The following is a 24,391-nucleotide window of genomic DNA, read 5'->3' as shown; positions in this document are numbered from 1 at the left end:
ATGCTGTCCTTTATTTCCAGTATTTCTAAGCAGTCTTTCAAGACTAGCCCTACCAAGCTGGTTTACATATAACTTATATACTTTTTCTAATAAAATTTAAAACATAAAAAACATGTTGCAGAATTTAAATACAGTAAGCTTGCAATTTAAGTGGGATTATGTTCCATGGATTGTGCCTAAAGCCAAAATAATGTATAGTCAATACACATTGGGCTCAGTGGCAGTTGGGATTCCCAAAGTTTTTTTCCCCTGACACCCACCCCCTTTCTGCTCCCTATTTATTTATTTATTTATTTATTTATTTATTTATTTCACCGCCTGCATAAAGCTGAATGTGCACAACTTCAATATGTGTAAGTTGTGGATTTACTTTATACAATTCAGTAAATGCCCAATAAATCCTCTGGAAACAGACTTCGGAACAAAACTTTTCAATTAAAAGCAAAGGAATACAGATGAGCTGTCTCAAAAACTTGTGCCAGGAAGGGACTATCATAGAGTCCCCTCTGTAATAGCCCAATCTCTAGTTCTCACCCTCTGACCCAGTTGACTTGGTTGGGCCTAGGATTCATGACGTTACAGTGGCTACAGTAGTCTCAGAAGATGGTGCTGTGTTGGAGAGCGTGTCCTGTTCTACTCCATGTGCCCACATTTGCTTGTAAGGTGCATCAAGTTTCCAGCTTCTCCTTTTTGCTCTTTAATGGCAGTGTTTCGTTCGATGGCAGTGTTTAGTTTATATCTTTACTGTTGTGACAATATTTAAATTGGAAATGGGTGTCATTGGTTCATGATTGCTGTTTAAAAATTATGCTCTTTCCCCATCAAAATTGCAATTATAGACACATTTTACTTCCTTTTATATTACAGGGATGGTTTAAAGCTTGAAACTGAAATACTGGATGGAAAACCTAGACTGATAGTGGCGCCTTGTGGTATGATTACTTTTATGTATAATGGTCAATATTAAGATTTACTACAGTCTTTGTATAGACAAAATGAGTTTCATAACAGACTTTTAAATACATGTGTGAAATGTGTTCTATTCGAACCACAAACTACTGTGGTTTGATTACACCAGCACATAGACATTGTGAAGACACTGGCCACAATTCACAGAACACAACAGGTGTAGTTCTCAGGGAGTGACTATAGTTCAATGGTAGAATATGTGCTTTCCCAGGTTCAATCCCTAGTATTTCCAGTTGAAAGAAATGTATAGCAGGCTTTATGCCTGAAACTGAAGAGCAGTGCCTGTCAAGAGTAGACAACTCTGGTCTAGGTGGACTAACAGCCACACTTGGTATGGTTGGCATCCATTTGTCTCAGGAGACAATGGAGGGGTGCGCCTTTGGGGGGTGAAGTAAAACCGTTGCAAGATTTCAATGCATGCCATCGCTGTAGAGACCAGTATTCACCAGTATTTGGATATTTTTTTAAAAAAATGCAGGTCGCTTTGTGATTTTTAAAAAAATGAGAGACAAATAACTATAATAAATAAAGTAATAATTAATTTGGGTGTACAGGAATTTTACAAAAATGTTAAGACTACAGTCCTTCATAGTTACTTGAGAATAAGCTCCTGAGTTAACCAATTCTGGCTTATTTTCCTTGGTTTGTTAGCTGGCATTAAGCCAGATTTCTCTGGCTCGGACATGACTGGGACTCTGGTTTAATGTAACTTAATGCTTAAGTTAGAGCACAAAAGGAAGAGGAGGAGGGCACAAATGAGCAATGGAGGAGCACCTCATCTAGTGCTTGTTCTCTTTGCACATAAGGGGTTTAGCCACACTGCCACTGATATTTTTTCCAGCTGATAACATTTCCCCTGTTATAAGCTGACATTGCCCTAGACCTTGTTCTCATTCTTATGTATTTTTCTTCCACAGTGAGTAAATCCAAACCAAGTGTAAAGGTAAGTTTTCCTAAAAGTGTACTTTTTATTTTGCGTAAGCTGATTTTGCATTCCCTAAAGTCAGTCTTCAATGTCATATCACAAACTGCTTTTGACAGCCCCTCCAGTTGCGTGAATTGGATGGCTTTTGGAAAACCCCTAATTTAAAGCCCTCTTGGGCATGCAGAATTACTTGTAAGTTTTGTTGGACTCTGGTCAAATGGCCTTTAAATTAGTTCGAGTGCTAGCATTTGTTTTAGTATTGAGATAAGAAAATAATCTGTTTTTCTGCTTGAAATTTCTGCTTGAACCTCTTGTGTTTCTCCATTACAGCCTCCTTTGGAATAGGCTGTAATTCTAAAATTATTTTTTCAAGAGCGGACCTACTTCCTTGGCTGGAACAACTAAAAACCATTTCATCAGCATGGCTTAGGAAAACAGCTTCAGTTTTTGGAGGGTATTCTAATAAGCTCATTATTGTTGTCTTAACAGATATGTAATAAAAACAAAACATTTAAACATACGTTGAGAACAAAACAGAATGGGCATATTCTGAAATCATTGCACACTTCCTGTGAAAAGAGTGAATGTTTTACGAAACAGAAAGTGGGATCAAGACTGTCCCTGACAAAAGATGGGAAAAATAGTGAAACTTTGATATCTACTAAGGATTCATCCAAAGAACCTTGCAATAAAGACAGCACTTCTATCATTCAAAAAGACAACACAACTGCAAAGCCAGGTAACACCAGAATTTCAATTAAGAAACCTCCGGAATCAAACAAGAAGCTCAAAAAACATCCTGTTTCCATCGAGGAGCTAAGGGACAATTTGGTATGTTTAACGCAACAGCAGCTTGAACAGATTTTGATGGCTGTAAAAGAAGCAACTACAGGAACCTCTCAGCTTCAGGATGAAAAGAAGGAAAAAAGTAAGATATTTATTTTCTACACAGAACCAAATTATTTTCTGATTACTTTAAAATAAGCCTGATGCTTGGAAAGTAATGAGATGCTTACATCAAAAAAAATGATCAAATAAGCCACTGTTGGATCAAAAACTAGAAAATTATTTTATTGTTGAATGGCTTTTCAGTGGTTCTCATAGCCATATTATTTATTTAGTGAAATATATGGTCCATTGTTTGGGCTTAGGAAAGAAGTCATGTTTCATTTAAATTTAGATCTTAATGCAGTTTGATTCTTGTTGTGATGTCCTCCTAAAGGTCTGATATGGAATACTGTATTATCTAATTTGTACTGTACTTATTCACAGTATAGTAGACTGGTTTTCAGAAGTTATTTGCATTTATCTGAATTCATTTTGGTGTAAACTTTTAAAAATATTGCTCTTATTTCTGTGAATCTCTAAATGCTATAAAATAGGTCTTTCCCAACCAAGTTAAATCATGTAAGTTCTTAGTACCAACTAATATACCTTGTGCTTCCTACCTTACCAGATTCTGACTGACATAAAACTCTGCTAGGTTGGAGAAAGGTCTGAAAATGCATTCTTACAATACAGTCAAATTACTGTCCAATCAGCTATATGTCCCATGTGTTAAGTGGGACTTATTCCCAAGTAAGAGGCTCTAGGTTTGCAGCTAGCCACTCATAGAGCTTAATGGTACTTTACACTTGTGATGAAAATAGTATCTAGTTTATATTTGTGCCTGCTTTCAACTTCAGAGCTGGTCCATATTTTGCAGGCTTTCCTGCAATAATCTACATGATCATTAAATGGGAAGATTTAGGTCCCTGCTTCTGTTTTTATGTGCCATTCACAATAGATGGCAATGTAATGTACTTGAATTTTTCCATTTAAATTCAGAGTTTAAAAAGTAACTGTGAGTTGGTTCACAGGCATAAGTATGCTGAATATTCCAAAAACACATTAATGCACCAGTGTTTCATTTACAAGTAAATATGGTTAGAAGTCCTGGCATCACAGTTTCATCAGAAAAGGGATTTAGGGATATCTCCCTTAAGTAAAAACAGCAACTTTGGATGTAACCCTAAATGTAATTTAGCTGACTTTGAATGGTTTCTGAAAGCGTTGAACATAGGATAGGAAATAAGGACAAAATCTACCGCAGCATTAATTTTCAATGGTACTTTTTCTTTTCCAGTAACAAGCAGTGCAGATAGCAACATTCCTGCTGCTCAGACCACAGAAGAAAACATAATGGGATTACTCCAAAAGGCTGGTGAAGTTCCATCTGTTCCAAGTGAACATAGTTTCATTTCAAACAAAAACCAAGGAATATCCAAGCAGGCTGAACAGAAAGCTATCGCGTATGTAGGTCTTTTAAACTCAAATTCAGATTATTTGAATTTTTTTAATAATATGAATGCTTTGAAAAAGACTGCGTCATGATGTACAGTGGATAGACCCTTTTACACAGCATTATACTGTATTGCCCCAAATATAAGGCACACTTTCCCCCCAAATTCTGACCATGAAAAGTTTAAGTGCAGCTTATATTCACAACTTTATGGTATGCAGCCAGGAGTGCGAGGCCAACAGCGCCAGGAGCGCGCGTAGTCCCCCATTCTCTCCCCCAAGGCCAGGAAGGGAGAGAGAGAGAGGAAGGGGAAAGGCCACTGGCAACATAGCCCGGCTCCCCCCCTGCCCAGTATGCAGCCTGAAGCAGCGAGGAATGGAACGGCTTATATTCGGGTATTTTTTCTTTTTTTCATTTCCCCCCTCCAATTTTAAAGGTGCAGCTTATATTCAGGCCAATACAGTATATAGCGCCCAGCCCTATAGAATGATATAGGAATACTAGCATGAAAACCTATGGGGCTTTGTCATCTAACTTGTGCTAAAAGAAGCCAGTGCAAGGATGCCCACTAGTGCAATGGGAGTTTCTCCCATTTCCTCCCCAAATCTACTGAGGAAGGTTGGGCAAACACCCTAAACAGCATGCAGGGAGAGGAGAGGGGAGAGCAGTCTGTAGGGGAAGCAGAAATGCTTGCGCTGATAGCATGATCTCCTTAGCACTGCGTTGAACACAAGCCTATATCTCAAACTATACATACTGTTCACTTGAACACTACATATGATCGGATGCTCTTGGATGCAGTTATTGAGGATATTATGCAAATGAACATAGACACTAGTTTCATTTGGTCCTTGTTATTTTTTAGTCAAATATTTACAATGCGATGCCAATCATTTGTACACGGACATAAGTCTTGTTGAATTCAGTGGGGCTTATTCAGAGTTAAGTGGGGTTAGGAATGCAGCCTTAGTCTGTTTCTTTAGTGGGGAGTTACTAGGCAAGTAGCTAGTCAAAAGATAGAGTATTTGATATACCCTGTACCAAGTTGGAAGTGCTGTGAGGATTATATTAACATGAACCTGTCTGGAGTCTCCCAGCTCTGATTCTGTCATTCTCAAAGGGTTGGATTCAGACTTCACCTTCCAGAAGGGCTTTTCATGCAGTGGAGAGATTATACAGGGGGAATTAACTGGAATCATTTCCCTTCTCCTCAACATCCTGGAACAGGGTGGGAGGTGGTGCTAAGTACTGCTAGGCTGGCTGAGGCTGGTGGGAAGAATCAGTTAAAGTAGCCTCATCCCCACTTCCAGCTGGAGAGCAAAATCTAGAGTCAACCCAATATGATTAGCAGTTACTTTAATAACTGAGTTTTAAAACCTCTTTGATTTTCTTCAGCAGGAATTCATGGAAACCAGCTGATATATTTAGTGCTTTGGGAGAAAGAGAAAGGGACAAAACCTTATTAGATGCGAAGAAGTCTCAGTGGAAGAAGGAACTAGGTACAGTGTAATTAACTGCATTTCTATAGCTTACAATTGTTAAACAGCCACCTCATTTTACAAATAGATATTGTTGCTGTAGTTAACTGTATACAAGGGGGTGGAATATGATCAATCTGCAAGCCAAGCTTTATAGGGTAGTGGTGTTTTTGTGCTATTAATGCGATATTTAAAGTAAAGGACCTTGACGTTTAAACATTTTCATTTCTCCCCACTTAGTTGTATGTGTCAAGCAAATAAAAATAACTTACCTAAAATATTTGCGATTTTTATAAGCCTTCATACTGTTGTAACTACAAGACTGAACCGCAGTGACTGTTTAAATTTCCACTTAGGGCGATATTAGATGCGACGCCATTCAGTCAGTTAGTGTGAATGGTTTATATAGAAGTAAATTGCAAGTTCCAAAGGCAATTTTAGTAAAGGTAAAGGTACCCTTGCTTGACCATTAGGTCCAGTCGCGGACGACTCTGGGATTGTGTTGCTCATCTCGCTCTATAGGCCAAGGGAGTCAGCGTTTGTCCGCAGACAGCTTCCGGGTCATGTGGCCAGCATGACTAAGCCACTTCTGGCAAACCAGAGCAGCTCACGGAAATACCGCTTACCTTCCCGCCGGAGCGGTACCTATTTATCTACTTGCACTTTGACGTGCTTTCGAACTGCTAGGTTGGCAGGAGCAGGGACCGAGCAACGGGAGCTCACCCCATCGTGGGGATTCGAACCACCGACCTTCTGATCGGCAAGTCCTAGGCTCTGTGGTTTAACCCACAGCACCACCCGCATCCCCATAACACAATTTTACCCCAGTGCAAATGGAAGGTATGGAAGGACCAAACTGGAATGGGACTTTAGTAGGCTTCCAGTGGTTAAAGCCTGTATAAATATGGTTTGGGGCCCCAGCATGCAGTTCACTTAGCAACTGCACAAAGAGCTTTGTCAAACTGAGTAAATAGTTTCCTCTCTGGTTATGGGTAGATTCTTCATTGTTCTCCATATGTAAGATGGAGATAAAAAATACTGACCTCTGCAGAGTGGTTCTAAGTATTAACAAGGGGGGGGGGAATGAAATACAGATTGGTGCATTGTCCAGCAAGTAATTCTTATTGATTGCTTCTAAGATATGTGTTCTTTGAATCACAGCCTAAAAGTGCTATATAAATTATACTGCTCTGAAATTTAGAAGACGGGGCATTTTTTCTCCTTCTAAACAAAGCATTCTTAGGAGGGGGGCATTAAAACATTAAAATATTAATCAGTGATTTTTAGAACTCGCTTAATTCTAAGCTTTTTAGGAGGGAGGCAAACAGTTTTTATTTACTGCATTCTGTGCCATCATTTCCCATTGGTGAGAGTTTCTGAACTTAGAGCAAATCTCTCTCGTTTTTAAAAAGAAATTGTCAAAGTCTGGTTATTTTTAGTTAACTTACACTATGATTTCTTTTTTTTTTTTAAGATATTTATTAAAGTTTTACAAATAGAAGAAAGTTACAGGAAAAAAAGAAAAAAAGGAAAAGTACAAAAATACATAGAAAAAAAGATACAAAATACAGAAAAAATAAATAGAAAATAATTAAAAACAAATCAATCTTTTCATATCTTAGATTTCGTTTACTTATTTCCCCGACCTCCTCACACCTCCCTTTTTTGTATTCCCGTTCACATGGTTAATTCAGCAAATCCTTACCCTCTTTCTTTTTACCTTAATTCTATATCTCAACATACACTATGATTTCCCTGGGTGGCACTCACTGGTGACTGTTCACCGACAGAAGGGGAATAATCAGTGGAGCGGGGAGGTAGGCAATTGTTGGTGGTTCCCCCAGCAGCCTGTGCCCCGCTTTAAATCTCCTCTAGAGGGTTGGGACCCACAGAGCAGATTGAGGGGAGGGGGATGAGATACTCCAGGAAGGAAGAGGAGATAATTGAAAATTTCATTCCTCTCTGTTCTGCTGATGCATTCCCTCATGTTTTCAGATGGTCACATTTGGTTACCACTCTGTATTTTTTTTTAAAGCTTCATATTTCTCCTTTTGGCAACGTGGTTATTTGTATTTAGTGGCTGTGTTTGCACGTAGTGATAAACCATGATTTAGCATGACAGGAATGAGCCTAGGCGAGACATGCATTTATGCACTGCCCCTCCCTTCCCCTGGTGCACCTGCAAGGAGCTTGGAAACTTTTCTTTCTGCTTTTGATTAATTGTAGTTTGTCATGTCATCCAAACCTAACAAACTGGTTAATCTTAACTGGTTTGTTTAGAACCAGCACCACATAAAGCAACATTGCAGTTAGCAAAAAAACCAGAAACAAAAGCTTTCAATCTCTGTGCCACCATGACAGAGAGGGAGGACTGATCCTGGCCCAGGCTTATTCCTGGCAGATCCACTGTCACAGTGGATATTGTGACATCCAGAATGAGCCAGTGAGACATTACACTGATGATTTCTCTCATTTAAAGATGAACAGATAGCTTTCAAGAAGAAACTGAAAGAAACTTTGGAAACAGAGTCCAAATATCACCTGAGGCAGAAAATGGATACAGTAAGCTGTTGCTTCGACAAGGGGCAAATGACTCAGGTAGAAATAAACAAACCATTTTGTTCAATGCAATAAATGTTGCTTATATTTTTGCCAATATTGTAATTCCATCCTGTGCTGTTATCTAAAATATATGCCTGCCTTTTTGTGTTTAGTTGTACACACTGATACATCTTTAGAGAATAGGCAAATAATTTGGAGGTTCCATGTCCTATTGCAAATATCTTTGCAGGCCCATCTTAAAGAAATTTCTCTCCCTATATGATGTTCTCTCGCAAAGGCATTTAGAATTAATTGTAATGCGTAATGCACAGTGGTGGTGATGGGTGTGTGCGTATTTTTTAACTGGACAAAATTGAATAATATATAATTGCATGAAACATGTTTACATTCTAACACCAATGGAAAAAAGCAGTTCATTTGAAGTCACCAAGATACTTTGTTTGTAGATCGCATTTTCAGATGACTTCAGTGCTGCAACGGAAGATACCCACATTTGTAGAACTTTGACCACTGAGGCTAGTGAAACTTCACCCAGTGTTTCAAGTGGCCAAACTGGACAGTTTTCTAGTTTCAGTTCTCCTGATTTACCAGCTGCTATTCGAACAGCATTTGTGTTAGGGGTAAGAATTTATTTGCATGCAGTGTTTCACTAAATTTTGGACAGTGTATTTCTCTGCTTTTGGAATGTGGCTTTCATGAGCTTGGCTGAGTAGGGATCATTCAGAGGACACTGGTAGAATTATTTAATCTTCTTAGGATTGGAAGTAGAATCCAACATGTCAGATCAGACTTGAGGAGTTGCCTGCCGTCCTTTTGAGATAGGCTATTCTCAATTGGGAAATGTTATCTCTCCAGTGTGGTAGAATGTTAGATGTGTGGAGGCTGAAATTGACTTCCTTTTAATAACTATCAAGACAATACTAGTATTATTTTACTCAAAAGTATATTTAAGAAAGATGTCATTTATTCTAGTTATGTAAAAGGACATGAAATGCTATGCTGGGATCCATTCTATAAAACCAGCTTGCCTTAACTTTTATATGGAAAGTGTCATGGGACAACTGTGTTCCCTTTACTTTGTCTGCATTTCCAAAAAAAGAAGATAACACACCAGGAAACTGAGCCAGGAAATTGCTCATGGATTTTAGCTGTTTCTTAAGGACAGAATCACATGTGATGTGCATCCAGTAACTACAGCCCATAGAAATCTGGTCTTCCTCTAGTGTTGGGGTCCCCATATGCGCTATAAATAGCGCCAATAGCAGAACTTATACAGCTGTTAAAAATTGCATGGCAATGATGTGATCAAGACCCAGTTTTAAAATAGTTGCTCTGATTATTCAAACACATGCATGTACATACCTGTACAGAGTGTCCCACTTTTATAGTGTAAAGCCTAAATACTAAATAAATGGATTAATATGAGAGTAAATGGAAGTAAAAGATGTTTCCTTTTTCTTTTAGGAAGCGACACCAGTAGAGCATCCTTTTAGTGCTGTAAAACGTGAGCAGCAGAAGAAGTGGCTTGAAGAACTTGATAAACAAAAAGAAGCTGACAGGCTACGAAAACTTGAAGAAAAGTGTAATTTATCCAAGGTAGCTGTGGTCTATGAAGGGTATTAATTTGAAATGAGTAATGGTTTATGTTGTCCATGTCTTTCACTCTGGCCCAGTTAATAAAATTACCCAGAGAACGGAGAATTCCATGAGTGAGGCCATCAAGTATATAATGAGATGTGTAAAGTCCTTGTGCTACATGATATCAGAGCTGGGAGAACAAGGGAGGGAGTAGCATGTACCCATTTCTTTAATAGCTCTGCTATTTATTTAGTTATTTGTATCCAGCACTCTCTGCAAGGAGCTGGAGAAATATGCTGTTGGATGATTGTGTATGCCAGGCATAGGCAAACTCTGGCCCTCCAGATGTTTGGGACTACAATTCCCATCATGCCTGACCACTGGTACTGTTAGCTAGGGATGATGGGAATTGTAGTCCCAAACATCTGCCCATGCCTAGTGTATGCTGTGAGTGCAAAACTATGCACATTTAAAAGTCCTACAGAAAGGGACCTAGTGCCAAGTAACTTGCAGCCCAGTGCTCAGCAAGTTTTTAGAAATGTTTTTAGAAATTGCAATGGGAGAGCACAAGGGCAATGCTAAATAGTGTTGAGTATTCCTAACCCTATTAATCTCTGTGGGATTTGCTTCTAAGCATTCAGTAGTTTACTGTTGAGGGCATAAACCTAATCCTAGCTCTGCTGGGAGGAGAGGATATGGCAGATTAGTGGTTTAGCCGGCTGGTTCTGCTCACCTGAGCTACGCTGCTGAAAGTTCCCTGTCCTGGCTCAGATGGGACCCAGCCAGCTAATCTGAGCCTGGTGGAATTTAAGATGGTGTAAGACCTGAAAAATGGCATTCTGGGGGAGGAGCAGGAAGGGGGACTCATACTGGAGTTGAGCACCAGCTCAGTCAGGTGACCTGGCAACCTGGAAGAATGTATACTGGCAAAACGAGTGATGTAAGTCAAACTTTGTTTTAAAAGGTTTGTTTTCCCTCTGAAATGTGGTCAGCTCAGATGGGAGTACTTCACACTGTCTTAACTTAAGTGGGTTTCCCATATTTTAGATAGTTCCTTTAAAATAGTAACAACAGTAATTCTACACGCATACTTTTACAGAATGTAATTCATACTGTTTGCTGCTTTGAGGGCCTTATAGCAGAAAACTTGAGATGTGCATAAAAATGATATATATATTTCCTTCAATTTTTTTTAGGGTGAAGAGCATGACAAGTGGACAATGCATTTTGATTCTTTCAGGAATCACGCTAATTCATTTTCACAATACCCTTTAAATACAACGTATAAAAAGCAGCCTGAAATTTTTCAACTTTTACCTGAACCCCAGCACCAGACTGCTTTTACACCTACAACTTCATGTCATCTCACACCTTCAGAAGTGGAGATTTCAGGAAAGGCAATTGGAAACATTTCAGAGCCAAATCAGAAAGCCAGGTGAATGCCCCCCTTGGGTTTCCCAAATTGATGCCAACATTTCATTAGTATAATAAATTATAATGCTGTTTGCTCTTTAGAAATCGTCCAGTACATTTGTTTTGGTTTTAGTTAGCATTCTCTATTTATGTGCTAAACTCTAGAATAATTTTCTTCAGAGTTTTATTTCATTAAAAGTCAGTAAATAAAAATTTACATTAATATTATCACTGTAATAACAGATGTGCAGAAATGTTCTGGGTGGGTTTTTACACTGTACAATGTGTTGGTATTGTTATAGGCCAGAGTTTGTGGGTGCAAGTTACCTACAATTCTTGGATTTAGTATAAATTAGAATTAATCTAGGTTTGACTAAACTTTGCCAGACACTGAAACCTCTAGATTAAGCTTATGCTAATGATCCAGGCCATCTTGGCAGAGCTAGCTGAGTGTGGGTCATTGGAGGCACAGGGACCAATGATGGCCAGTCTTTAGCCCATTAACTCTCTGGGCAGGACAGAAAATGGGAAAAGCCCTCCCTGAGGTGAAAAATAGTAAGCAGAGACAAAAGACCAGTGTTTCAGGAGAGAGGGGCAGAATTGCAGTGGGCGATGAGGTAAGCAAAGAGGAAAAAGGGTTAGTTTTGCAAGCTGAAGGGGGAGCACATAGCATGAGGTGAGCAATCTGTTTTATGCTGCAGAGAGGGGCAAACACAATGTGCGTGGTCCCTTAGAATCAGAGGCTGCAGTAATAGAAGGAACAGGGCCCTCTTGGGCTGTGAATGCCCTGCACTCTCTTCATCCGGGCTCACATTCTATATATGTGCAAATAAACCAAATATCATAAAGACGCCACAGTCTCTACTGTGCCTCATTGTCCAAAAGGAAGCACAGACTCTAGTTAAGAGCCTGGGCCCCTGGAAGCCTGCACTGCTGTGAAGACGGGGGTGTTGTGTAGCAATGTATTTACTTAAATTACGATGTTTGTGTCTCTAAATGCTTTTCTGTTGACAGTTTCCTTCGCTCGATGACTGCCCTCCTGGATCCTGCTCAAATTGAGGAGAGAGGAAGGAGACGGCAAAAACAATTAGAACATCAGGTAGATCACTCAATTCTAATGTAGGGTTTTGTGTGTGTTTAATTTCTTGTTTTTTTCTATTAAGTGGAAGAAAACATTAAAACTTGACTAAAAACATAAACTGAACAAGCAATGAGAGGAAGTGTAATGATGTAGCTGGGCTTGGATTGTAGTTAGAACCATGACAGACAGCTTCTTTTCTCTTATCTGATTAAACAAATCTGGTGGTGATTTTAGTATTATTGCTGTTGAGTTGATTTTTAGAAAGAAAAGCTTGGGATGTCTATCATTAAAAAAACCCTTCTTAAACAATCAGCTGACAAAACATTAAAAATAATTAAAAACACTTTAACATATTAAAGAAAAGAACAGCAAAGGAAATTAAACTAGCTGAATGGAATTTTCATTTTTCTTAGAAGAAATCACTTTCAATATTTGAAACATTGTTTTATTTATTTCTTTATAGCATTTCTATCCTACCATTCATCCCAAGGTGCAGAACAAGTTACAACATAGTGAAAAATATACAATAATATTGAAAAATATAATTTACTAAGTTTGAAAATTCATCCATTTCAAAATGCCTCTCATATATGAAAATAAGACAAGGATATATTTTTCCTTAAGCCTTTTATTTAGCCACATGTCAAAACACTACAATATAGGTCCGAAAATGTTTCTCTGACTTTTGCAGCTGAAAAATTGGGATATCTTGCTATGTTATGTTTTAAAAGCCCCTAGTCCTAGATAAACATAGTACTTTTAGTCATAATCCAGTTGTAGGAATTAAAAAAAAACTTATGATAATGATACAATAAGAAAACAGATAGAAAAATATATATTAGTAAATAATTCCAAAAAAGTATAACATTTAGAGGATTTTTTCTAAATGACATTTGATCCCTAATTCCTAAGAGCGTTTTATTATCAATTTGATTTTTCTAGAAAGCCATAATGGCTCAAGTGGAGGAAAAGCGGAAGAAAAAACAACTTGAAGAGGAACAAAGGAAACAAGAAGAACAAGAAGAAGAGCGCCGACTTGCAAAAGAGCAGGAGCTAATGAAGAAGCAGTTTGAAGATGATCTGCTCAAACAAAAGCAAAAAGAGGTAGGTTTAGTATCTTCGGGTCCTTGCTCATCCAGGCTGGCTATTGAATTCTCCTGGACAGAAAGGAGACTAAGAGGGCTTTCTTTTCCCATTGCACCTTGCTTGAGCTACAAGCTCTGGTTTGTTCCTATAACCTTTAATCAGTCTTAACTTCTGGCTTACTCTGTAATCCAGCCTCTTGGCTTTTCCTTTGGTGCTGACTTAAGCTTCATTTCCAACTACAGGCTTGTCCTGTGGATTCTGGTTCTCAGCTCACCTCAAACTGCTGCCCACAGCTCAGTCCTCACATGCTGAGAAACCAAGCCACCTTAGTTGTTGCTAGGTATGGTTACAAGTAAAATCTACTCCCCCCATTTCTCAGTATATAGAGATGTTCACATTCCTATTTTTGAAAAGCTCACATAATATGCAAGTCGTAGAGGTATGTAGTTCAAGATTCTGTCTTGGTTCCTTCCTAAATAAATGTTCTTATATGTATATTTCCTTTATCATTTAGGAGATAATGACCGTTAAAACAAATGAGCTATACCAGACAATGCAAAGAGCTCAAGAGCTGGCGCAGAGGTTAAAACAGGAACAGCGCATTAAAGATTTGGCTCAGAAGGGGCATGATATTTCCAAACTGCAGAAGAATATTGGTGGTGGTAAGTATCAGGTTTAAATGGTGTGGGTTTGACAGAGTTGATTTGTTGCTCCTTGAGAACGCCTCCCAAATAAGAATTGTTCCTTTCAGGAATCTTGATAGAATATTTTCAAAAATCCACCTTTCCATGAAGCTTTTGGCACAACCCCCTAGTTGCCCTGCAGGTGGGGAACTTTTTTCAGCCTATAAAATGCCATGCACATTGATGGCGTATTAGTTCTTTCATTCTTGAAGTGTGGTTATTTAGTTCATGGAATGAAATTGGAAGTTTTTTTCAGGCCCTTAGAAATTCTGAAGTACATGTTTCCCTTTCACATTATCTTGGATATACTGTATATATGTAAAACCTGACACACAGATATTTCACAAAGCCTCAGTCAGACTGGTTCAGTGAGAGCCAAAACAGAAGGCTGAATTTCACAAACAGTTTCACACCTCCTAAAATGTCTGACTCCACTCTTTAGCAGTTTTTTCAGGAGGGACATGAAGAGGACAGGGAAGATGTTGGGAACTTTTTTCTGCCCATGAGGGTACATTCACTTTCCTCCCATCTCCACCCTGTCACAGTGAGAGTGATAAGAGCCCTGTTTCTCCTCAATTCTGGCTATATGGTGCCATTATGTCACTGTCTGGCTGCTTAGGCTCTTACTGTAAAGACCCAGAAGTTCTGGGTTTTGTTCGTTTTGCAGGAGCATCGAAAGAACCATATAAAAGGGAAACATACTGCTCCAAAAAGCCATGAAAAAACACAGGAAAAGTTTATCCATGGATAATTTTTGAATGGGGGGGAATTTGCATCTTTTGGTGGCCTCCTTTATTTCCCAAACTTCCATGACGAAATTTCAGGCTGACTCTATAGTCAGGATGGGCAGAGATCCTATAATCTATAGTTCCTTATTAACTATTTTGATTATAATTCACAACCCCTGTATTTAGCAGTCCCTGTTAGTAATGTACACATTCAGACCAAGTTGTGCTTTATGAACTGATCTGTTTATTTGAAACATTAACTTTTGAGTGATTAGCAGTATTTGAATACATATTTTATTTCTTTCCCTTTAGGTGATGTACCATGTGAGAGTTACTGTACTGACCTGAATGGCTTTTTTGATACTCGTGATAATAATGATCACTGTTCTGGAGAGAACAGCAGTCTAATGAATCAGGATGTCAAAACTATTCTCTCTCCTCGGAAAGACACTGCTGTTCAGACAGGTATACAAGTTAATTACATGTTCCATTATCTTATCTGTTGCCGGTCTTACCATTTATACTAGTAAAACAGTAAATTTAGATGGGGGGTGGGAATCCTATATTCTTGCTCATTAATGAGGGACTACCTCTTCAGACATTCTTGATGAAATGAGATTAGCATTAAATCTATAGTGTGCTGTTAAGTGTAAGAGAAAATCAGATGCTAATAAGTTTTTTCTCTGCAAGTTTAAGAATAACAACTAAGGAGGAGCCAAGTTCACTTTGATACAGTTGGTGATATTTATTGGGAGATTTACATATTTAAGAAATTAGTGCATTCATCGTTATCACCCATTCTTGAAATTAGTACAGCTTGGGGATGTATGGAGCACAATCCTATGGATATATACTTGGAAGTACAACTGAGTTCAACAGGATTTAAGTTTGTTTAGGTTTGCGCCTTTAGTGATTCATTTCCTCCCCCTCATTTTTGTATTGAAAAGGAAATATAAATACAGATATTATACATATACACTTGTGTTTTTCTCATTAATGCTAGATATTAATTTATATAAATAGTTCGTTAAAATGCTCCGTTAGTTGATTCCAATAATCACACGCACACACATATACGTATATATGTAAATTTATTTTATATTCCTTATCACAGCAGACAATCAACAGAATTGTTTGTACATTTTAAGTTTTGCAATGAATTACCTATTCAGTTTTAAATTTATACCTACTAATTCTGAATGTATTTTCCTTGCTATGTTGCTTGGCTATGCAAAGAAAAAGGGATAGTCCCATTTCAGTGATGTTTAAATAAACTTAATAGGGATACAGTGAAATTAATACTTGAAATGCAAATATCTATCATTATTTTTTAGATATTTTTAACATTGACGTGCTCCCTAATTCTGAGATTTGCACTAAGCAAACTGGGAAAGGAAGAGCAGACTGTGAATCTCCAGGTATTGCTGCAGAATATAAAGCAGACTTCAAAAGCAAAAAGTGTAAGAAAGAGACACAGTATCTAGATAAAAAGAAGATTTCAGAAAAAGAGAATATTGTCAGCTACAGCAATCTATATGAACAATTTGCACAAAAACAGAAGCAAGGCAAGGCAATTGAAAGGAATTGGAAAAAACCAGACTGGAACATAAACAAACCTTGCAAAAGGTATATCCCAGCATCGGAAAAATATCCAAGATGTATGCAAAGGCAAAGGGAAGAAAAGAAAGCTAGACGACAAATGGAACTGCTTCAGTTGGTTGAAAGAAATAGTCCCGGAAATCTCACTCAAAAGAAAGGCACTTCTCCAGATGAATCCCCCTCACTTCAGCATGAATGTGATGTTAAGAATAAGGTGAGTACATTGAGAAACATGATAATATTGTACTCAAAAGGCCAATACTGTACTCCACCATTTGTTTCTTCTATGGATTTTAATAATTACTTATTGCAAACACTATGGACAGATGTTGATAGGACAGTGCCCAACATGGTGCCAGACTACTGCCCATCTGAGCACCATCTTGATCATGATCATATATAATAAATTAGCAGATTATTTCTTCCTTTTGTTCTTTTAATATTGTAAGGGCATGTAAACCCCCCCCCCAAACATTAAAATAAGACCGCTATATGAGAAATTCACAAAACCTTGAGTTTTCTCATATATTAAATAATCCATGTCCTAAGTGTATCCTAACAGAGGCCTGTGGCAGTCTTGCATCTCATATACTATAGCAACCACTAGCAATGAATATGCTATGTTGGGAAAGAGTCCTAGTTGTGTCCTTGGAAGATGCAGTGTCCCTGCAACAGAGATGCAAACCAGAAGGGAAGAGCTGCTGACTATATACAACAAGTGAGAAACAAACTGCATTTATTACATAGTAAATTGATTATCCAGAAAGGCCCTTAGGCCTTCGGTCCCAAGACTATTTACTGGCAACTGTTATGTTGTGCAAGCATGCCTTTATGCAATATGTGCACCCAGATTTCATATTTTGGTAACTTTCATTCCACATATAATTTAAGTCTGATGAGTTAAGACTTCCAATGTTGTGAAGAATTTATAATATTCTAAGATATTGTTTGGTCCAAATATCTAAAATGCTGTCATACCAATCACACACTAATATCTAATCTACCTTGCAGGATTGTTCTGTGGATATGAGGAGATTACCTTTATATCTGCTATCCTGGGGTACAATATAATTACAAACTAAAGTGGGGGGGCTGGTCTTGGCCCTCCAGATGTTGATGGACTATAGGTCCCTTCTGGCAGAAGCTGGAGTCTAGCAACATCTGGTGGGTCATAGGCTAGCCACCCCTAACTCAAATTTGACAGGTAGGGTGAGGAGCTGAAGAGCTCCAGTTGTTTTCAGAGCTCTATCCCCACCTGCACTTAGTGCAGTTCTCAGCCTTACCCTAAATTCTGTGCCATTTTAGTCCCATAGGCCTTGGGGAGAAGCCAGCCCTTGTTTATATAGCCCCATCCTTTCATCCTGGCTCCTCTTTGTATCATACCAATGAGAGGATGTTTAGAGAGTGACACATTACCAGCAATAAGGTTTTATAAGAGAGAGAGAGAGAGAGAGAGAGAGAGAGAGAGAGAGAGAGAGAGAGAGTGTGTTTGTGTGTACACAGCCTTTGGTATATACCATAGGAATTCCAAAGAAATTTTAAATGGTGCTTTAAAAAACTATTCAAAGGGGAGAAAAAGCAAGCTATCTGAATTATTAACTGCAAAATACAGAGGGTGAGAAGCTACATCTTATTTATTTATTTATTTTGGTCTTATTTTAGGAAGAACAATCACCAGAAAACCACTTAGGTGAACAAAGGTAGGTATCTCCTTCTCTAGTAAAGTGTTTAATGATTTATTTATTTATTTGGAGAACAATGGGTTAACCACCATCGTGGTTAGCCCCTCATACTGGTCCTGGGCAATATACCAATATAGTATATCACCCAGGCCTACTCCATAGCTTCCTCATTATGCTGCTTGGCAGAGCTTTTCTGTGTAGTATGAGGCCTTTTACCGTCTGGCCCAAAGGAAGTAACACAACTGATGGTAGCTTTCGGTAACTGGTGTGCAAAGCACTTTGAGGATAACATTGCTTGCATCTGTCAGGACCTTGACTCCACTGTTGCAGCAGATGAATCTCTAGGGGTGTCCAGAGCACTGTCTAGTCCTGTTGTGGTGGATGAGTTTCAACTGGTAAGATGCCAAGATGTGGACAAGGTGCTTGGATCAGTCAGGCCAGCCACTTGTGCTCTGGACCCTTGCCCCTCTTGACTGATAAAAAGTAGCAGGGAGGGGAGGTGATGAATGTGTCCTGAAGAGAGGGGGTGCTCTGCTTGCTTGAAGGAGGCAGTGATAAGACTACTTGTTAATAAATTCTTCCTGGGTTTGAAAAATCTAAGTAACTACTGACTAGTAGCCAGTCTCTCTTTGAGCAGGTGGTTGTGGACCAGATCCAGGTGTCCTTGGAGGAAACTGATTTTCTAGATCCATTTCAGTCGGGGTTTAGGCCTAGTTTTGGCATAGAAAATGGTTTAGTCATCCTGCATGATGACTTTTGATGGGAGACAGGAGAAATGTGTTACGGCTAATTCTGCTTAACCTCTCAGTGGCCTTCGATGTCATTGACCATGGCATCCTCCTGGAGCGACTGACCAGGTTGGGACTGGGTGGTACTGCTTTGCAGTGGTTGTGGCCCTACTTGGATGGTCATTTTCAGAGGGTGATGCTTATTGGAATGCTCTCCCCAGGTAAGTTTGCCTGGCACCTTCATTATACAAAAACATTCCTTTTTAACCAGGCCTTTAGTTGATTTGATGTCCTATGTCCTTTTAAAATGTGGGGGTTTGGGGGGCAGTTATTGGGTGGTTGTTGCTTTTATTTTGATTATGTATTTTGTGATTTTATATTTTGATTTTATTCTGTGAACTGCCCTGGGAACTGTGGGTATACGGCGGTATATAAATTCAATAAATAATAATAATAATTGTGGGGATCCTCAGGGTTCAGTTCTTTCCCCTACGATGTTCAACATCTACATGAAACTGCTGAGTGGGTTATCCAGAGTTTTTGAGTACATTGTCAGCAATATGCTGACAAGTCTACTTCAGCTTCTGCAGGTGTGGCAGTGGATATGCTGGACCGTTGTCTTGCCTCAGTAATGGGCTGGATGAGAACCAACAAGCTGAAACTCAATCCAGATAAGACTGGGGCACTGTTAGTGGGCATCTCCCTAGACCGGATGGATAGAAAGTGTCCTGCTCTTGATGGGGTTAACACTCTCTGAAGGAGCAGGTACATAGCTTGGGAGGACTTCTGAATCCTTTGCTATCACTTGAGGCTCAGGTGGCCTTGGTGACATGTGCCGTCCATCAGTTTCAGCTGATGGCCCAGCTGCACCCCATCTGTACAGCGATAGCCGATGCTCTGCTAACTTCTAGGTCAGATTACTGCCATGTATTATTTGTGGGACTGCCTTTGAAGATAATTCGAAAACTTCAGCTGGAAGTTGGAACAGAATTTGGTGGCCAGGTTGCTTGAACACCATTTTCTGGTTTCTTCCAATACAAAACAATCATCATAGGGCACTGAAATATCAAACCTGAGGAGCGCCACTGTTTTCTGTGTAATCAGAATTCAACAATTTGAGACAATCTAATTTACAAACATGAAGTTACAGCTGATGTTCCCTGGTTGGCATGCAGGATGTGTCTGGAGTACAATGAGTACACCACCGTCTAGGATTGGCAAGGACACATGATCAAACTTTGACTACTCAACCAGTTCCTGAGGCTGCTCCAATTCCTTTCCTGCCTTGCCTTGGGACAGAGCCCTTTTCTTGGAATTTTGCTAGTGTAATCTTTCATTGTTCTCAGGAGCTCCCTCCTGCAGAACTACCTTGTTCTCTTTCACATCCTTGCCAGGTCCATAACTTTCTTTTTAAAAATGGGTAGGAAACCCCTCCTCAGCTTTCATTCCTCTTCTTTGCTTTGGCTATGGCTACACATTCTCACTTGCATGTTGAACACTCCTGAGATGTGTGGCTGTTTTTAAGGGAGTATTTGTTCCATGTAGGCCTTAAGTGAGACCAGCCCCGCCTCCCTTGTGACCAAAATTAGGAATATTTTGGATATTTTGAATTATAATGAGTTTGTATCGAAATATTGCTTGCTGAATTTATTTTTGCCTTATATTATGTGTTTGTATCAAATTACATTGATATAAACATTCACCAATTTCCAATGTTGTTGTTATTCTGAGCCTTGAGCTCTCTACTTGGTAGAAAAGCAGAATCCAAATATTAAAAGCAAATCAAAAAGCAAATAAAATGCTGGTATCTGGAAAACCATGTACAGATCTGCAAAAGGTGGGGGTCTGGTAGCTGCTGAAGTAGATGCAGATACACATGCATTCTTGTTTTATTCAGATCAAGACAATGTGTCACCACACAATCTTGCCTATGCCTGATGCTGCTGGCCTGTTTTGGTGCAGAAATACATACAGCTGTTCATTTCTCAGAGGCAGTAGGGAAAATAGATTGAGACTCTGGTTCTCACATTTTTTCTTCCGCGCTCCAGTCTCCAGCAGCACCATCTTGGACCAAGTTGCTCACTGCAGCAACAAGTCAGCAGAGAGTCTGTACATTCCAACTGAGGCATGTAAAGGCTACCAAGACTGCTCCTTGCTCCACCTGAGAACACAATGGCAGTTCCAACCACAGATTCACTTACTGGAGAGCGATGATCTTCCCACGTTGGCAGAATAGGCTTCTGTTCCCCGCTCAGTGGAGGTGGGATTGCCAAACCCAGCTCTACAGAATGGGGTACACGCTTCTATTCCCTCCTTGGAAGAGAAGAGTGGATCATCAAGCCGAACTTTACCAAACGTGGCACAATGCGCTTCCATTCCCTTCTTGGTAGTGGTCGGACTGTCGTGTCTAGCTTCACAGAATGTGGCATTAGCAATGTCCTCCACTTTGGTCCAAGAGATTGCGGCAGTAGTTTTCAGTGATCCAATTATTTGGGTCCCAGACAGCCTCCCAAATAAAAGGTCAATCCTGCTGCATTGCCTCTTCTCTCTACCTCAGTGGCCTAGGAGGAGGAAAAAGCAGTAAACGATGTAAAGGTAGTTTTGCTCTAACACACCAAGAACTTCAAAGGCTTTAGCAACCCCTCACCTTATTCCTTTGCAGGATAAGTGTAGGGTTCTTTTTATCCTCACTGGTCACCTCCTGGCTATGCCACAGGTGCACCTGCTCACCTTAAGGGGTCTGGATCAGCTAGGTTCCTTAGGCTCTCTCAGTCCCTCCTGTATGGTGATAACTCATGGGCTTTCTCAGACAGGGAAAAGGGAGAATGGGCTGACACCAGCCAGGTGAAAAACACACAATCTTGTATGTTGTTTAATTCTGATTATTTTCTTCCATTACTTTCTAAGGTTTGTCCTGTCAGGGCCTTCAGGCATCAGTGGCCATCTAGCCAACACCGAAAACAGGGTAGCCATTTTGTACAGCATCAATTCAGTCTCTATACTGAAGTGTGAAGTGGCAAGTGGAGCCAAGTGGGGTAACTAGGAAGAAACCGCTTTGATTTTTCAAAAACAAGCGGTCTTTAAATTTTTATGAAATAAACAAATCAATCTCTTCCCCAGACCTCTGGTTTCCTTTTTTCCCCTTGCACCTGCATCTTTTGAGGCTGGATAAAATGGGTGCCATACTGGGATTTTGGAAATAGTAGTTCTCATTCACCACCCACCACAGGAGTTATTGAATCTCCTTCCTTGTCATTCAGCCCAGAAGTACCAAGGGTTAAGGGAGTAGGGTTATTAATAGTTTTGTACTGAGCAATATCTAAACACTGTAGAATGGACAGTAATCTCTGATAGGCAAGTTGCAAGGAGATTCACTCCAGCCTATTTGAGCAACGTGTTTATATTCTGCCCTTCCTACCAAAGGAGCCCAGGGCAGCAAACACATCAATAAAACATTATTAAATAATATCATTAAAAACATCCTAAAAACAGTTAAAGACAGTCGTTCTCTCAGCCAATGATTTCAGGGTTGCCAGGAACAGTATCTTACAACCATAAAATACCTGAGTAAACAGTAATATTTTTAAATTCCTTCTGAAAGACAATAATGAGGGGAACAGATGCACCTCGCCAGGGGGCGCGTTCCACAAGCACAGAACCACCACTGAGAAGGCCCTGTCATATATCATTGTCAACTGAGCAACTCTTAAGTGGCAGCACTACCAGCAAAGCCTCACCTGTCAATTGTGGGTCAGGAATACTGGGAAGGTACTTTGGTACCAAGCCATTTTATGCTTTGTATGCTCACTGGCAGCTAGTGTAGCAGTTTCGGGACCAGTGTCATGTGGCCCCATTGGGCTGCTGCAATTCAAGAGGAGCAGCTGCAATCTATACTAGCTGCAGCCTTCGAACTGCCTTCAAGGGCAGGCCCGCAACCAATGCATAACAATAGTCCTGACAGGAGGTCATCAGAGCATGGGCAACTGAGGCCAGGCTATCCCGGTCCAGGGACAGCTGTAGCTGGCAAATCAGCCTAAGATGGGCATAAACGCTCCTTGCCACAGAAGCCACTTGAGGCTTCAGTGACATGTTGAAATCCAGGAGCATGCCCAGACTACAAACCTGTTCTTTCAGGGGTAGTGCAAACCCTCTCAGAACAGGTCAGCCCTAGACACAGAAACCACCCAACAAGAGGAAAAGAAGCCTTCAAGCTACAAGCTACCCGTTAGTCATTTCTGTCCCCTTAAACAGCAGCTTAAACAGAGATTATTACATGCAGGTTCTAAAGGGATTCCAGAGAAAAGGTCAATTGGGAACTTTCAACTGGCTGATTTCAAAACGTTGAGGAAGAATATTGTCTAAAATTCACAGGTGTCCAATAGGTATGGTCTTCCTCCACAGCGCAGATTCAGAGCAAAACAAAACAGATTTGGGTTCTACCCCCCCAAAAAAACCCCAGTATCTTATTGGATCTCAGCATTCTGTGTGAGTATCTCTTCCAACACAGCATTCAGGTTATAGACTAAGTACTTAGTCAAAATACGTTCTCGGGTAGAGGCAGCCTTTGCAAAGTGTCCTGCAGCAAGTGCTGCCAACCAACCACCTGAGTAGGTCCAGCCTGTAGTAGAATGGTTGGCCTGAGCATTCCTGTATGGCAAGCAGTTAATGGAACATTAGTTACTTAAGGTTCTGTCCTGTGGACATACAGGTGGAATCCAACCTCACGTATGCTATTCAGACGGCTGCAATACAGCTTGTACAGTGAGAAAGTGTTTCAGAAGCTGGCTGGTTAGTCAAATGTTTGACCATCTGTCCCTGCCTGTCATATGTAGTGAGTGACTGGTGGTGGTGGTGGTGGTGGTGAGTTAACCCACTGTAGTGTAGATGCTTCATGCACACCCACCAAAAAGAATTTTCATGTCACCAATCTTTCTGCCACAACCATCTTGATTATTACTGTGATTCAATGTATATGAAAACATTATATGGCCGTCTTCACTTTTTAGTTCTATAACTAAAAATTCATCGCAAATGTATTTCGGGTTAAACTCTTCAGAATTCCCCTGAACAAGTTTGTTAAATGTGTGGTTTTTTTTCCTATTTATTCAAGTGGGAAGTTTGCAATCCAAACCTGCTGTTGCTATGGCTGTGTCAATTGGCAAAGCTATTTGCAGCCCAACCAGCTAGGAGGGTGGTCAGGCGAACTGAGCCTAATACCTGTGCCAGCCTCGTGCTGGTGCAGCAATTGGGCCTGGATGTGGCTCAGTGCTGGGCTGACAATGGCTGTGAGAGCAGCTTGGCTCATGTAGCCCAGGCTGGCTCAGCCCTGCCCTCAGAATGCTCCGTTTTGGGGTTCTCTGCCAGACTCTGCTGGTGGGGAATACTACACTTTTGGTGGGAGGAAGGGGGAGGTCTGTGCTGGTTGGAGGGAGGCTGAGTTATCAGAAGCAAGCAGAGGATTGCCTCCACACAATCCAACATCCTCTCCCCCAAGTACAAGGGGATTTGGACTGCAGTCCAAGTTACCTTGTCCTATAAAAACAATGTCCCAAAGGAAACTTTTGCTTGTTAATAGTACGCCGCATGATCTGTTCCTAT

The 24,391-nt window shown here is 40.0% G+C and overlaps 2 protein-coding genes across 10 annotated transcripts in view; one reads left to right on the top strand and one right to left on the bottom strand.

Moving 5' to 3' along the window:
• The window catches only part of CCDC66 (coiled-coil domain containing 66), a 41,276-nt gene that overhangs the window by 3,392 nt on the left and 13,493 nt on the right, over positions 1-24,391 (top strand). The window contains exons 2-17 of one of the 3 annotated variants that reach the window (XM_083602961.1): positions 868-932; positions 1,887-1,912; positions 2,384-2,822; positions 4,020-4,185; positions 5,571-5,674; positions 8,133-8,251; positions 8,662-8,835; positions 9,680-9,811; positions 10,990-11,228; positions 12,221-12,305; positions 13,230-13,391; positions 13,888-14,035; positions 15,097-15,249; positions 16,119-16,597; positions 18,046-18,083; positions 21,701-21,914. In XM_083602961.1, the coding sequence (XP_083459087.1) occupies positions 868-932; positions 1,887-1,912; positions 2,384-2,822; positions 4,020-4,185; positions 5,571-5,674; positions 8,133-8,251; positions 8,662-8,835; positions 9,680-9,811; positions 10,990-11,228; positions 12,221-12,305; positions 13,230-13,391; positions 13,888-14,035; positions 15,097-15,249; positions 16,119-16,597; positions 18,046-18,083; positions 21,701-21,836 (2,665 nt within the window). In that variant the 3' untranslated portion in view covers positions 21,837-21,914. Of the gene's footprint in view, positions 1-867; positions 933-1,886; positions 1,913-2,383; positions 2,823-4,019; positions 4,186-5,570; positions 5,675-8,132; positions 8,252-8,661; positions 8,836-9,679; positions 9,812-10,989; positions 11,229-12,220; positions 12,306-13,229; positions 13,392-13,887; positions 14,036-15,096; positions 15,250-16,118; positions 16,598-18,045; positions 18,084-21,700; positions 21,915-24,391 lie in introns of those variants that run through there. The other 2 variants (XM_083602960.1, XM_083602959.1) reach the window with 2 other exon arrangements.
• Positions 15,862-24,391, bottom strand: part of TASOR (transcription activation suppressor) — a 78,172-nt gene continuing 69,642 nt past the window's right edge. For all 7 annotated transcript variants that reach the window (XR_014545336.1, XR_014545337.1, XR_014545338.1 and 4 more), the window contains one exon: positions 15,862-21,354. The gene's annotated coding sequence lies outside the window, so the exon portion shown is untranslated. The remainder of the gene's footprint in view (positions 21,355-24,391) is intronic.

This window comes from Podarcis filfolensis, assembly GCF_964270895.1.
Source record: "Podarcis filfolensis genome assembly, chromosome: 2".
Taxonomy (NCBI): domain Eukaryota; kingdom Metazoa; phylum Chordata; class Lepidosauria; order Squamata; family Lacertidae; genus Podarcis; species Podarcis filfolensis.
This window is presented reverse-complemented; position numbering and strand designations above follow the sequence as displayed.